Source organism: Pseudorasbora parva, chromosome 19 (genome assembly GCF_024679245.1).
Source record: "Pseudorasbora parva isolate DD20220531a chromosome 19, ASM2467924v1, whole genome shotgun sequence".
In the NCBI taxonomy this organism is placed as follows: domain Eukaryota; kingdom Metazoa; phylum Chordata; class Actinopteri; order Cypriniformes; family Gobionidae; genus Pseudorasbora; species Pseudorasbora parva.
Window position 1 is genome coordinate 13679340 of NC_090190.1, and position 13054 is coordinate 13692393.

At 39.4% G+C, this 13054-nt stretch overlaps 1 protein-coding gene across 2 annotated transcripts; it reads left to right on the top strand.

Moving 5' to 3' along the window:
- Window positions 1–1220: 1220 nt before the first annotated feature.
- Window positions 1221–11963, top strand: khdrbs1b (KH domain containing, RNA binding, signal transduction associated 1b). Of its 2 annotated transcripts, XR_010899200.1 has the most exons (11): window positions 1260–1505; window positions 2963–3084; window positions 4186–4302; window positions 4533–4679; window positions 5178–5314; window positions 6280–6490; window positions 6587–6654; window positions 6885–6943; window positions 7315–7504; window positions 9514–9577; window positions 9853–11963. XR_010899200.1 is itself a non-coding variant. In XM_067424950.1 (9 exons), the coding sequence occupies exons 1-9, from the start codon at window positions 1412–1414 to the stop codon at window positions 7419–7421; spliced, it is 1062 nt and encodes a 353-aa protein (XP_067281051.1). In that variant the 5' UTR covers window positions 1221–1411; the 3' UTR covers window positions 7422–8564. The 2 variants fall into 2 exon arrangements, 1 of the variants encoding a protein (XP_067281051.1); XM_067424950.1 differs by lacking the exons at window positions 9514–9577; window positions 9853–11963 and having other exon boundaries at window positions 1221–1505; window positions 7315–8564.
- Window positions 11964–13054: the final 1091 nt, after the last annotated feature.

Here is a 13054-nt window from a genome sequence, read left to right on the forward strand (position 1 = left end):
TCAGTCATTCAGTTAGTCAGTCAGTCAGTCAGTCAGTCAATCAATAAATTGACCGACCATTCAACCAATCAATCAATAACTTTATAGGGTTCACCTATACATATTTTATTCTGCATGGACCCTGTGAATTTAAACAATGGCCCTGGAAAAGACAGCGAACTGAGAAGGGGAGTGATAAAGCAGCACAAAAAATAGAGAAATATATGCTAAGCCAAGCCGAGCTCAAAGGCCACAGCAGTCAGCAACCACTTCTTTATGAGTTCGAATAGTCTGACATGCACAAACAGAGTGTGTTAACCTTGAGCGAGGCTGGGGGAAAAAGGGGTGCAGAGGGTTGTGGTAGTGGTGCTAAAGTCCTAAGCAGGTGTGACAGTTCTGAAAGCTTTCTCTGGACAAAAAGGTTTCACTGGCCTCCTAGCAATGCCGAGCCACGGCTGACCTCACTGCTCGTCAGCACTGGCACAGAGAAGCTGTGTTTACAGTAGAAGAGAGAAGGACAAGCGATGAAGGAAAACAAGCACATCTGAGTTTAAATTAAGGATGCATATAAGAATAATATAGGATTCAAAATCGTATATATGGCAGGATTGTTTGAGATATATGAATACATGAGTATGCAAATCATTACTATACTTTGATCATTACATTTTAAGTCATTGCTATAATTACAATATAGGCAAACTGGTAAGTTTGACAATTTTGTCATATCAATAGTGTCCAAATTTTTCACCACCAACCCCTGAATGAAATTCATTTCACATTTTTATCCAGAGGGGGGCAGCAAACATTACATTATGCAGTGTGCGCTATTCCTCCATATTTTACCACTTAGATGAGCACAGAAGCTTATGCAAACCTTTGTGGATGTCTCCAAAAATCAGACAGCATAACAGCATATTATTGATTCATGAATAGAGTCTTAGATTTAATGAAAAAACATAGATCATTTTTGTATGACCAGTCCAGCACAGCACTAATGTGTGTTTGTGTGTGTAATTTCATTTAATATATTGTGTAAATCCGGATGTTTTATAATTATATTATTATTGTTATAATTATTATTGTGTGTGAGAGAGTGAGTGTGAATTAATGAAATGGACATTCAGCCTCTTTCCAAACATATTCGATTTTAAATGGACCATCTAAAAACTTTCCCATCAAAGTGGGCGGTTCCATATGTCTAGGTCTCGTGACGTAATTTCCGCTCGCTCAAGTCATTTGCGCTCGTCTCAAGCTTTTGTTCATCTGTTTCCAACCGCACGCCGGAGAACAGGAGCCTTTGCGACTCGCCACGGTCTTCAGCTGCAGTCACGCGTGTTCGTGTTGCCTCTTGCAGGAAGTGGATACTGAAAGAGTTTCACCGTCGGACGTTTGGTGTTTAAAAAAATCTTCGTTAACTTACAAACTCAACATGGAGAACGAGAACAAATACCTCCCGCAGCTTTTGGCGGAACGAGACAGCCTGGACGCGTCGTTCACGCATGCCATGAAACTTATATCAGCAGGTAAAAGCCGTCTATGAAAACGAAGGAGGGAGATGCGAACATGTAACTTTTCGGGATGTTGTTAAATAGTAGTTTTATTTGGAGAGAAACAGTGGGAATCGACTGTAGTCTTTCGTGGGACGGAGGGCGACCGTTACAAAGTCTCGTTTCAGCGCGCGAGGGGGTTCGTGTACTTGGCTCGAGGCAGCACGTGCTGCCGAAGCCATTTTCGGTGTGTAGGTAATTAATTTCTGGAGGGACAAACTCAACTTTTCCTGGATGATATATGTTCGTTGTACCCGTCTCCATTGTGTACGGTCGAAAGCCGTAATGCTGTATAGTTTCAACCCCCCCAGTCATCACTGGGCAGCAATCCAATTCCGATCGAGTACAGTTTGAGCCGCGTGCTGGATTGGGTTTAACCGAACAAATTACGGTTTTAATACAACATTTACATTAATTAGGCTGCAGTGATTTTTAAAGTACAAAATTGTCCTAAAATCACACACTCATGATTTAAATTAGTCGTAGTACAATACAAAATTAAAAATTTTAAAAAATAAAGTTTTACCGCTTGTTATTGTTCGTAAGGAAGGCTCATAAGTGGTCAACGTAGCGTTTATTTGTAACCTACATGTTCCTTCCGTGTTCGTCTAGGCTGAAAGATCTGGAAAGCTTAAGATTAAATCGTCCAAGCCCGATCACATTAAATTGAAGACGGCTGAAAATCTTAAGTTTGAGATTTGTCGTAGTAATGAAAACCATGTTCCGCACCATATGTGCCTTTAGTGTGGGAAGTGTTGCATCTGGAGATAAAATTGATTTTTTTTGGTGTAGGAAATGTATTTTCCTGGCCTCGTTTCACCACGTCTTATATCATCAGCCTAGTGGGAGTTAAACTGTATCTTGTGGTTTAAATCAGCAGATCGGTCCCATAAGTTACATTTGCAGAGGCGTGTAAATGTTCAGTGTTTAGCATCAGACTTGCACTGAAAATAAGCTGCGTCTATTGATTGATGTTGTTTCCTCCCAGTGTCTTCGAGGCAAGCACTTTTCTTTGCAACCTGAAGCAAACACTTAAATGGCAAATGCATTTCTGAGATTTAAGTATAATGACCTGGAAATGGCTGGAGAAAATGTTTCATGCCTTTTCTTTTATTATTTTTCGGCTTGTCATAGTAACCTATAAGGAGAAATATAATACATGTATGGTAGTGAATAAATGGTCCCTGTTGAGTATGATGTATTCATTTGGGGGTTTAATCTTAAAAAGAGAGAACTGTTCATTTTGACGCTAAAATAAGTTCCTGACCCTGTTATCTAGTGGGATTCAATAAATGTGCAAATGTTTCAATGTACTCAGTTTGATAATATTTTAGTTAATTTGTAAAAGAGATTATTACTATTAGCTTCAAATATCTAATGGTTTTTTACATTTAAATGTTCAGATCTCAAGTTTAATGTTTCTTGTTTTTTAGAAATCGAAAGGGTTGAAAAGGGGGATACTGAGAAAAATCCAGATAGCTACCTGGACCTCTTTACAACAAAAAACGTCAAACTGAAGGAAAGGGTTCTCATACCAGTCAAGCAGTATCCTAAGGTGAGTGTCATTGTGGTATTTAGGAACATGTCTTCTGCACTGGTTTACTTGATTACATGTGAACTTCTTCAGATTTGGCATTTGAAGGGTTGTGTAATACATGTGTAAATTACAAGCAAAGGTCGCCTGAGGATGCTTGGGAGGTATTCATTTTGTACAAAATTTTAGAAAATGAAGTAACCTGTTTATTCAGGACAAGAATGTAATTTGTTTTGAAAATAACTATTAACGTCAAATGGTAGGTCTGCAATCCCTAGGGATGCATTTTGACATTTGCAAATCTTTGCCAGACCCTGTGAAAGGCCTGTAATTTGTCATGAAGAGGCTTAAGATATTTTCAAAATTCCTGTTTCTTTGTTGCATGCCCTGTGATAGCTTACCTGCCAGAGGCGATCAGACCGTTTGATTGAGTCCTCTGCTGTTTTAGAGGGCATGGCAGTGTTTTTCTTTGACCTTCCATGTTTAAAGTTTGCATGCTCGAGCAGTTGAGACTAACTGGATTTAACCTTTTTTTGCTGTCTTATCAGAATCCAATCTTCTGCTCTTTCCTTATCCCTTAAGTATTATGCTGATATCAGAATTGTGTGTGACTTGTAAAAAGTTTGTTATATTAGGCTTTTGCAGAGATTTGATTGGAAATATGGATAGCCATGTGGATCTTCAGAATTGATATTGTGTGTACACTGTCTTAGAGGCAGCAAAGTCTGTTAGGTCTTTGGTTTTATGACTTTTGACTCATACCAATCACCTGCACATCTTTTTGCTATTTACCATGCATTTAAATATCGCTTGTATTATTAAATATTGTTGGTTTGTGTGCATAACAGATGTTTTCTGCTGTACCTTGTGTCCCCCCACGTTTTATTGGAGTGTCCTCATGCATGTTCACAGGCTGCCGAATGTTACCCCTTGCTTTGGTGCCGAGGAGAGCACAACTCAAGCCCTTGATCTTTTTGCATTCCATTCAATCTTTTACTGTTCAGGAAGATCAAATCTTGAGTTTTCTGTCCTCGAAAACAAGTGCACTCAGACTAAGTGAAGAGCTGTAGATTTCTTCAAACGCTGTGGGTTTAATATTTAATTTCCTGTTACTTTGTGCAGTTTAACTTTGTTGGGAAGATCCTTGGACCACAGGGGAACACCATCAAGAGACTGCAGGAGGAGACGGGTGCTAAGATCTCTGTGCTGGGGAAAGGATCCATGAGGGACAAAACCAAGGTAAAGTGCAATTGAGGTTATTTTGAAAGTATGAATGATTGCTGCAAGAACAACTTTTACTAGGGTACCTTACTTTTCGTTCTGGATTTCTACGGTAGTTCTAAACTTAAAAGGGTGGTTCTAGGTTAGTTAATGCATCACATTTTGGTTGTCTTGAATTGTATGAATGAAAATAAATGACGCAACTAAGGGTAAATTTGATCTGCTTAAATTCTTTTTGTGTTTTTCAGGAGGATGGCTTGAGGAAAAGCGGCGAGCCGAAGTATGCACATTTGTCTATGGAGCTTCATGTGTTCATCGAGGTGTTTGCTCCTGTTCCTGAGGCATACATGCGCATGGCTCATGCCATGGAGGAGATCAAAAAGTTCTTGTTCCCGGTAAATACCCTGAAATGTGCTCTGGTTTCAAGAAAGGTAGCCCAGAGATTTTGCAGTGATGTGCTGGTTTTAATTAAATTTTGTTTATAGTGCTGTGATTTAGAAAAATTCCAAATGGGTCATTAAGTCCAAACTGTCTGCATTGATGTATTGTAACTCTAGTTGCTTTTGCCCGTGGCAGCAGATTAATATTTAATCGGATAAATCGGTTGTTTTTGAGCTCACTTCTGTAGCTAGACTGAGTTACTGAAAGGTTTTTCTAAACAATGTTTTTGGTCTGTGATCAACTTTAACTTCTGTGCCCTGTTATAATAGCCTCCTGTAAGCTATGCAAGGCTGGGTTTCTCAGGCCCTCATGCTGGCGTTTCATTGTTGTGGGAAGTGTAGTTGTTGTCCAACTCTTTAAGCATCGGATTTTGTAGAAACCACTATTTGCATTTGTTTTTGTGAAGTGTCTGTCGTGTTGTCATGTTAGTGAGCTGTGTGTCTGTCTCACAGGACATGATGGATGACATTTGCCAGGAGCAGTTCATGGAGATGAAGTATCTAAATGGGGGCCAGGAACATGGGGGCAGAGGCCGAGGAGGGCCACCCATCCGAGGCCGTGGAGGTCTTCCACCTCCTGGGGCACCCAGGTAACATACACCCGTTTAATATTCATTGACTGTAGGGGTGTCCCCGACAAAGGATTTACACATTAGAATCAGAATTGTTGAATCTTTCTATGGTCGACCGATAGTCGAATCATCTGTGTGTGTGAATGGGTTGGAAGGGGGACAACACTAGTCAGCAGGAGGGTAAAACTATTTTTATTTTATTTTACACACTACACACAGCAACAACTTTTAAAGCGACCAAAACTGCCTGCCAACTGACAGATGAACTGACAATGGCTTTCTTATTTAGGTTTAAATAAAGGGTAATATGGTGGATAAACATTCGTAAACGGTTTTCTCATAACATGTTAAAGCTGCAATTGAAATAAAGAACATCAGACAAGTATATAAAAACATTTTGATAAATATACCACAAAAAATCTTGTTTTTTAGGACTTTTTGACTTTTGACAGAAGAGCTGCACAATGAGTATCTTGTATCACAGGGTGAAATCTGTATGTGCATTGACAATTTGAGGGAAATATAATATAAATGTTATATGAAACCTTGAAATGGAATTCTGTGGTGCGGCAGGATTTTAAACGACTTTCTGTGTCGCCTTGGACAGACAGCGAAATCTGCCACTGGTGTGTGTACACATTGAATGTGTTTGCATTTTAAAGGCGCGGTGCGAAGCTCAGCATCCTTAAAGGGGTTGCACACCGGACGCGAAGCTCAGTGCCGTGTCTTTGAAATATTGAGCACACCCATATTGCCAAAATGGTATGATCCTCATTTCATAACACAAACGAAAATTCGACCGTGAGATTGGTGGTTGAATCCGGCTCTGCATATGGATGCATCGAATCTTCGACTACTCGGGGCAACCCCCAATTGACTGTTAGTTTGAGCTGCTGAGCCTGATTTTAATGTAATGTACTTTGTCGATGATTGATTTAAGGGGCGTAGAGATAATAATAATTTTTTTTTTTTAACCCTTGCAGGGGTCGTGGTATGCCCCCCCGTGGAGGTGGCCGTGGTGGTCCCCCTCGAGGTGGTGCCGCAAGGGGAGCTCCTGCAGGTAGAGGTGGACCATCAGCCCAGCCGCCTAGAGGAGCAGCGTCCAACCGTGCACGTCCACCCGCCACGGCTTCTCCGCGGATGCCCCCTCCACCACCCACGCACCCTCCAGCCCAAGAATCGTATGAAGACTATGTATGTTTCTTTATTAGATATCTTCTGAGTTTGCCTTGAAGATAAGTGCACAAGTATCTTCAAAGTTTATGCTGATTGATTGTTTTTTCCCCTCAGTCTTATGATGAGAGCTACACGGAGCCAGGCTATGAATCCTATGACAGCTACTACAGTCAGCCACAAGCGTAAGTTGATTGTATATAATAATATTATTACTGTTGGTTTGGGACTTAGAAAGTCCAAGTTTCCTCAAAGATCAACTTGGCTATAATTATTGTGGTTTATGGAGGCTTTTTTGGAAACATCCCAGTGTCTTAAAAGCCCAAGGTTCTTGGCTTAGTATGTTATTTTAGGAAATTTAGGCCAGTTTCTCTTGTGTAATGGTTGGTTTGAACAGTGTTTGTCCGTTTTCCAGAGAACCAGAGTACTATGACTATGGACATGGTGAGACACAGGAGGGGTATGAGAACTACGGTAAGACTTTTTTTTGTTTTTTTTTCTTTCTGGTCTGACAGTGTACGGTCAATTAAGCTGTAACCCCTCATTTGCTGTTACTTATGGTTTCAAACATTTCTTGTAGTTATTTAAAGGGTAAGATTTCATGTTAAAGCTATTACAATTGATCATGCTAGTGTAGCAGAAGAGGTAACTTTTTTTTTGGATAATTCCTATAAATTTGAGTTTAAAACAATCCACAGAAATGCCTTGAGCACATTTTGGGTTAGGCCAACATGTCAAGATGAGTTTTAAGGTGGGGCTTAGTGAAAGGTCAATTATTTAAACCTCTTGGTGAACTAGTGTTTGCTTGCATTCATCTTACCTACTTGCACTGTTTGCTTCCATAGCTCAAGATGACTGGAACGGGACACAGCGCACTGCTGGTGGTGGAAAAGCTCCTGCTCAAAGACCGGCTAAGCCTGGGTTCAGAGAACACCCCTATGGACGATACTAAGTCTGACTAGTGGAACGTCACCCAACGCGTCGCCATGACAACTGTCTCCCATGGCAGCTCACACTTTAAGCTACCCGACAAAAGTAATTGTCCGTTTTTTTGTTTTGTTTTTTTCCCCCTGTTTTTTTTATACTCGTTTTGTGTTTTTTACTTCGGACTTTATTAAAGAAACTTGACAGAATGGCTTTCGAATGCCTCAAGAATCGATATAACTTAAGGGATTAGAGTTTAAACATGGCTGTTTTTTTAGTTTGATTTGTTTTTGCAAATATCTCTTCCTCTGCTCATACCTACCCTTGCTTTTTTGCATTTGTCGATGGTAAAATTGTCCAATGATTTTGAGAAGTATTTAGTTGAAAGGTAAACCCTAACAACTGTACAGCCACCTTTTGTGTCTCAGGACGCCACTTTAATTTGTGTTACCTTTTAAAAACTCTGCTGAGGTGCAGTTGCAGATTCCCATGTAGGCTACATTTCAAAATTCTGTTTAATACTAGCATTTCAAATAGACCCTAAACTTAATGTGTTTTGTAATAAGGAATATAATTTACTGAAAGTCAAAATGTCTTTAATTGTATTTCCAACAGCCATTGCTTATTCCTCATTTGATTTAAATAGTCTTAAAAGCTGTAAATGTAGATTTAGATCTCAATATTTTCCTTGTATTTTAGAGTTTTGAAATATAGCCCAATTAGACGCTGTTGAGATGGAATGTCCTCAAATCCTTAATTTGTTAAAATAAGATGTTACTCTTCAAAAATGTTCTGTAGAATAACCCATGTTTGGCTGCTTATGTTTAAAAAAAATCAAAAGTCAGATTATCATGGATGCCACCATGCTATATAAACTGCATGCACAAACTGCTTTAAAAAGGATTTGGACAACAATCTCCACAAGGGTCATCTCTTTCTTATGTAAAGGGATACTGCAGCTAAAACCGACTATTGTACATAATTTAAAAAAGGAAAAAGAAAAAAAACAACAACATCCAAACTGTACTTTACTGCCATTTAGTATTTGTATCCTCTCCATAAAATGCAGAATGACATGTGTAAGCTTGCCTAAATAGGTAACTAAATCTGTCCAAAACATGTTTTGCAGCAGTTGTCAATAAAGCCTAGATTGTTTTTTATGAAACTTTAACCTGGTTTATTTTTCTTTGTCTTCATAAAATCTGAAATGGCCTTTTTAAATAACTCATAACCTTCGGTTCCAACCATTCTTCCTCTTCAAAAACAGATTTTAAATTTAAACCAATGCATGTAGTCTGAAGACGTAAACTACACTAAAGGAGTCTGTTTAAAGTGTTTGATTTGACAATTAAAAGCACACCTTTAATGTTTCTCTCTCTTTTTATACTTAAAAAGGACCCTAGAGGTAAGACCTGTGCTCTTTAAAATAACCTGGATAGCTTCCTAATGTCTATAGAGAGAACTAAAGCATTCGATGCTTGGGTATGTATTAAACTTTTCTTGAATGACATTTTATTTTTGGTCTCAGAATGGGAAATGTATTACAGCCTGAAATAATTTGAATTTAAAAGTTAAGCTTGCAGGGGCAATATTTGTCAAGACAAGTTGGCTGCTTTTAGTAAAGAGGGCAGGAGAGGACTGTTAAACTTTTAAGTGCAGCATTGTAAAGGTAACCCTAACCCTAAATTTGTGAGTAGTTTTACATTTATTTACTTAAAAGTATTTGGTGACGGCGTGCAATGATTTAAAATGTTCAGTCGTTTAAAAATATAAAAGTAAAGTGGAAAAAATATACAAACACGCAGTAATAGATTTTGCTTTTAATAATATTTGTGTACTAACATTCTAGAGCAGAATTGTAATGCAACTCATGCTAAAAGTGCTGTCAAATCTAGTTCCATCTATGTTTGTAATGCTGCTCCTGTTTTTTTTTCTTTTTTTTGTTGCGATTTTTAATTGTTTAACGTATTGAGAAACTCAATGTCCTACCAAAAAATGTTACCTGGGAAAGCTTGAGTTGCATGACTCAATCTTGGCAGATTGCATGAGCTTCATCAATACAATATAGTTTATCATAGCAGTGTTTGGTGATTCGCTCATAGTGTTCTCTCTTCCCTCAGGTTGTGATGCCTGGAAATTCGTGGAAATGGAAAGTCTGAACAAGAATGTCAGACTGCTCCTCAGGTCAGTTATGAAACTTCTCTCTAGTTTTAGTCCATTTCAGTTCTGATGAGTCAAACCCTTCCAAATCTGCATGTTCTGCAAGAAGCTCTAAATGGTACAAAGTTGCACTGCCCTAATGGGCTTGCTTCCGGTTTCCACTTATACTCTGTAATTACTGGTGGCGTCAGTGGCCTAATGTGATAGATTAACTAATCATGCAAGATGATTCAGATGTTTGTCTCAGAGGTGTGTGTGCTTTTGCTTGCTTTGCTGATTGACTTGTAATTCTTCTACAGGAAAAGACAAGTGTTTGTTTGCAGTGTAAGAGCAATCTTACCTTTTGAACACCAGCGTCTTTATGGAACCATGGACAGTCTGGATGGACAGCTTCCAAACGGGGTGGAATGGCAGAAATCGATGGTCCTGTCAGCTAAAGTTTTAACTAGCAACCTCTCAATGGGTTGAATTTGAAAAGTCTGGTGCCGTGTACATCTGTTCTCCAGTGGTCGTGCAAGGTCCCTTCTCTGTACTGAAGAGTTTCTCTTTACTGTTAACCTCAAATGCTTAGCACACTTAACATCTTTAAATCGTCCTCTTCTGCTCATGTTGGCCAAGAAATCATTTTAACAAGCTCGAAAAATTCTGTCCGGGCTCTCTAGACGTCTACCTCAGACAATACTCCAGTGCTTTATTCTGCAAGACAAGCATGTCTTGGCCAGTTCCTTGCTCGGTGGAACGTACATGCTAATTTGGAGCTGTCCGGCCGCTATCTCTAAGCACAGACTTTGTCCTTTAATTGCCATGGTAATTTTTGTATTGCTCTTGAGTAGATAGGTTTGAATGGGTTTAAGCCGCTGGAGCTCTTGCAGTTTGTGTGAATCGCAATTGAATTTTCCATCTTGTGAACCAAATGCACAAATCTCCAGGGGTTCGCAACACAGCGCAACTGTTGATCTAAATCATACTAACATTGTTACCTTCTGGATAAAGGTCTTTCCTGCCCTAATTGAGAGCTTTCCATAAATTCTGCTTTGTTTTCTAATCCTCGCTGTGCAGTCTGAATTTGGCATTGCATGACTTTTGTGCATGTGTTTGTCTCACTGTCAGTATTTATCGCTTTATAGCTTGTGTCTTGCTCATTTTTTTCCCCCTCAGCACGCATACGATTCAAGCCTGTCATTCTTACCAATTACCGCCGATGACAGTGTGTCCGTCCCCCGCAGAGCCGCCACTGGTTGCCGACTGGCTAACAGGACTAATGCCTTATTGCATTAGAGACAAATCTGTCCTCAGCATAGATTTTAATAAGCATCAGCCACCGCTCAAGTGCCGTCGAACAATGGGTGCACGTGGGTTGGAGCTTGACCGATATGTATGCGGGCTTCACTGTAATAAATCATAACTGATATCAATATTTATTTTCTGGGCAGATGCTGGGGGTAAAGAGAACTCGAGGAGAAATGTTCAAGGCAAGCCCACTGTGTGCACTAAATGGGTCTTTGATTACGCAGTCATATGTTTGTGTCGGACATGCGTGGCTTACAGCTGCTGGGGAAATGCCTCTGGGGTAATGTGCAAGGCATGTGTGGGGGTCTGAAACTGGGGGATTGTGGTTTGGCAGCTCTTTTCTCCTAACACATTGTGCATGCTGAAAACGGGAAGTACGGCTCTACGAATGCAAATTAAACACTTGTGCAATTGTCTGTCTGCCTGCCTGCTTGCCTGCATGGCTATTTTGCTAGTTTCATACCTAACCAGTACACTCTCAAGGGATTTGGGGAGGAGTTGTGATGGTGTTTGGCTCGTGTCCTGGAGAGCTGTGGCTGGTGGCCACCTCCTCCAGTGTGAAATGCTGGTAATAACCTAAAGGTCTCTCTCAATGTGCTGTGATGAAAATGAATTGAATCCATGTGGAATCTGGCTTGAGTAATCTGTAGGCCTCCGGGACAAACACTTGGACACCTCCACCTTGGCTGTCGCTGAAGTAACATTCCATTTGCGTTTTCCAACATCCACATAAGCAGACGCGCCCAAAACGATGTCGGCAAACCAAGGGATTTGGGAGTCTGTATTCTTTTGTTTTCTTTAGGAGACTGAGACTCGGTTTCAATAAAGCTAAACTGGATTTGAGCTTTTTGAAGTGCTTGTCTTTCAGCATGGCTGTTGGCCTTCTCAGAAGCAAACTAAAGCCTTTGGGGTTGGAGAAACCTTTTGGTGACTTAAGGGAGCGGACAGAATTTTTCACATTTAAAAGTTATTCAAACTTGTTTGAAAGTTGGTGCATTCAAGATCACTCGCGCGCACAGCTTGCAAATTATTGCGTGTGACAACAAAGAGAATACCCAATATCTTGGCGTATGTTTTTACCTATTTTCTAATGTCAAAAATAAATAAAAAAAATATTCTAGACCTGACTCCTTTTGTCTCCTTCAAAGCTTATGTCTTCTCTCGTTCTCCTCAGGGTTTAAGACTGAATAAATGAACTCAAATGCGACAATGTTCAACAGTAATTTAAAGTCTAGTTGCCATTGGTGATGATGAAGAAAGGTGTTTGTATGTAGTTTCCTTCATGCAGCATCTTTGGGTGACATTAAATCATTGAAGAATTTCACACCCTCAAACAATTATTGTTAGTAGCAGAAAGTGATTTGTGGATGCTGAGTTTTGACAAAGTATTTTGAATGTTTAGTCTCGTAGGTCCTTGCGGCTCATTAACTTCTCGCCTATCAATTGGTAAACAGCCACCCAACCTTATCTACAACAATGCAGTAACTTGCTAGCTAAATTTTGATTGGGTACAAGACGGGTCGCTACAGCAACTTACAGCAGTTGCACAGCCGGTTATATTGGTAACACTATTTTGATGGTCTGAATGCAATGGCCAGTGAGAGATGTTCAAGTTGTTCAGAATCTGCTTATTAGGGCTAAAAATTATTTTGAGAAATAATTTAATTTAATGGGTCCTTAACTAATCGTTTCATCATAACCAGCAAAGGTAAATAAGAGATTCATGTGCAGTGTAGCAGCTTCTCTAATTATAACAGGAACTTTCACAAGTATACAGAACTCTGTGAGCAGGAGCTGAACTGAAGTGACAAGTTCAACCATTTTATAAAGGGACCTCTCTTTGTTTATCGGTTCATAACCCATTCACAATTTTACCAAGGAGTTATATTTTTGACATTTTTAAATATGCACTGCAAAATTTCAGGTGTTCAAAATCCAAAATTATGTTGACTGCGATCGATACAGACGTGAGTAAAAAAAAATATTTTCAAAATAGATATGCAGTGTAAATGCAGACATACCTGCCTTTTCTATTAGGTGTTATGCTTCTTTGTTAAGTTTCTTACTAACTTATAACTTGACCTGTTTAAAGCAACATTAGTTAAAAATATTTAAAGACTACATGCATATGTATAAAATACTTGAAGGCTATATGTTAATATTTGAATGTATTTATTATTAGCAGTAGGTAATTCTTAATCTGCGTTAATA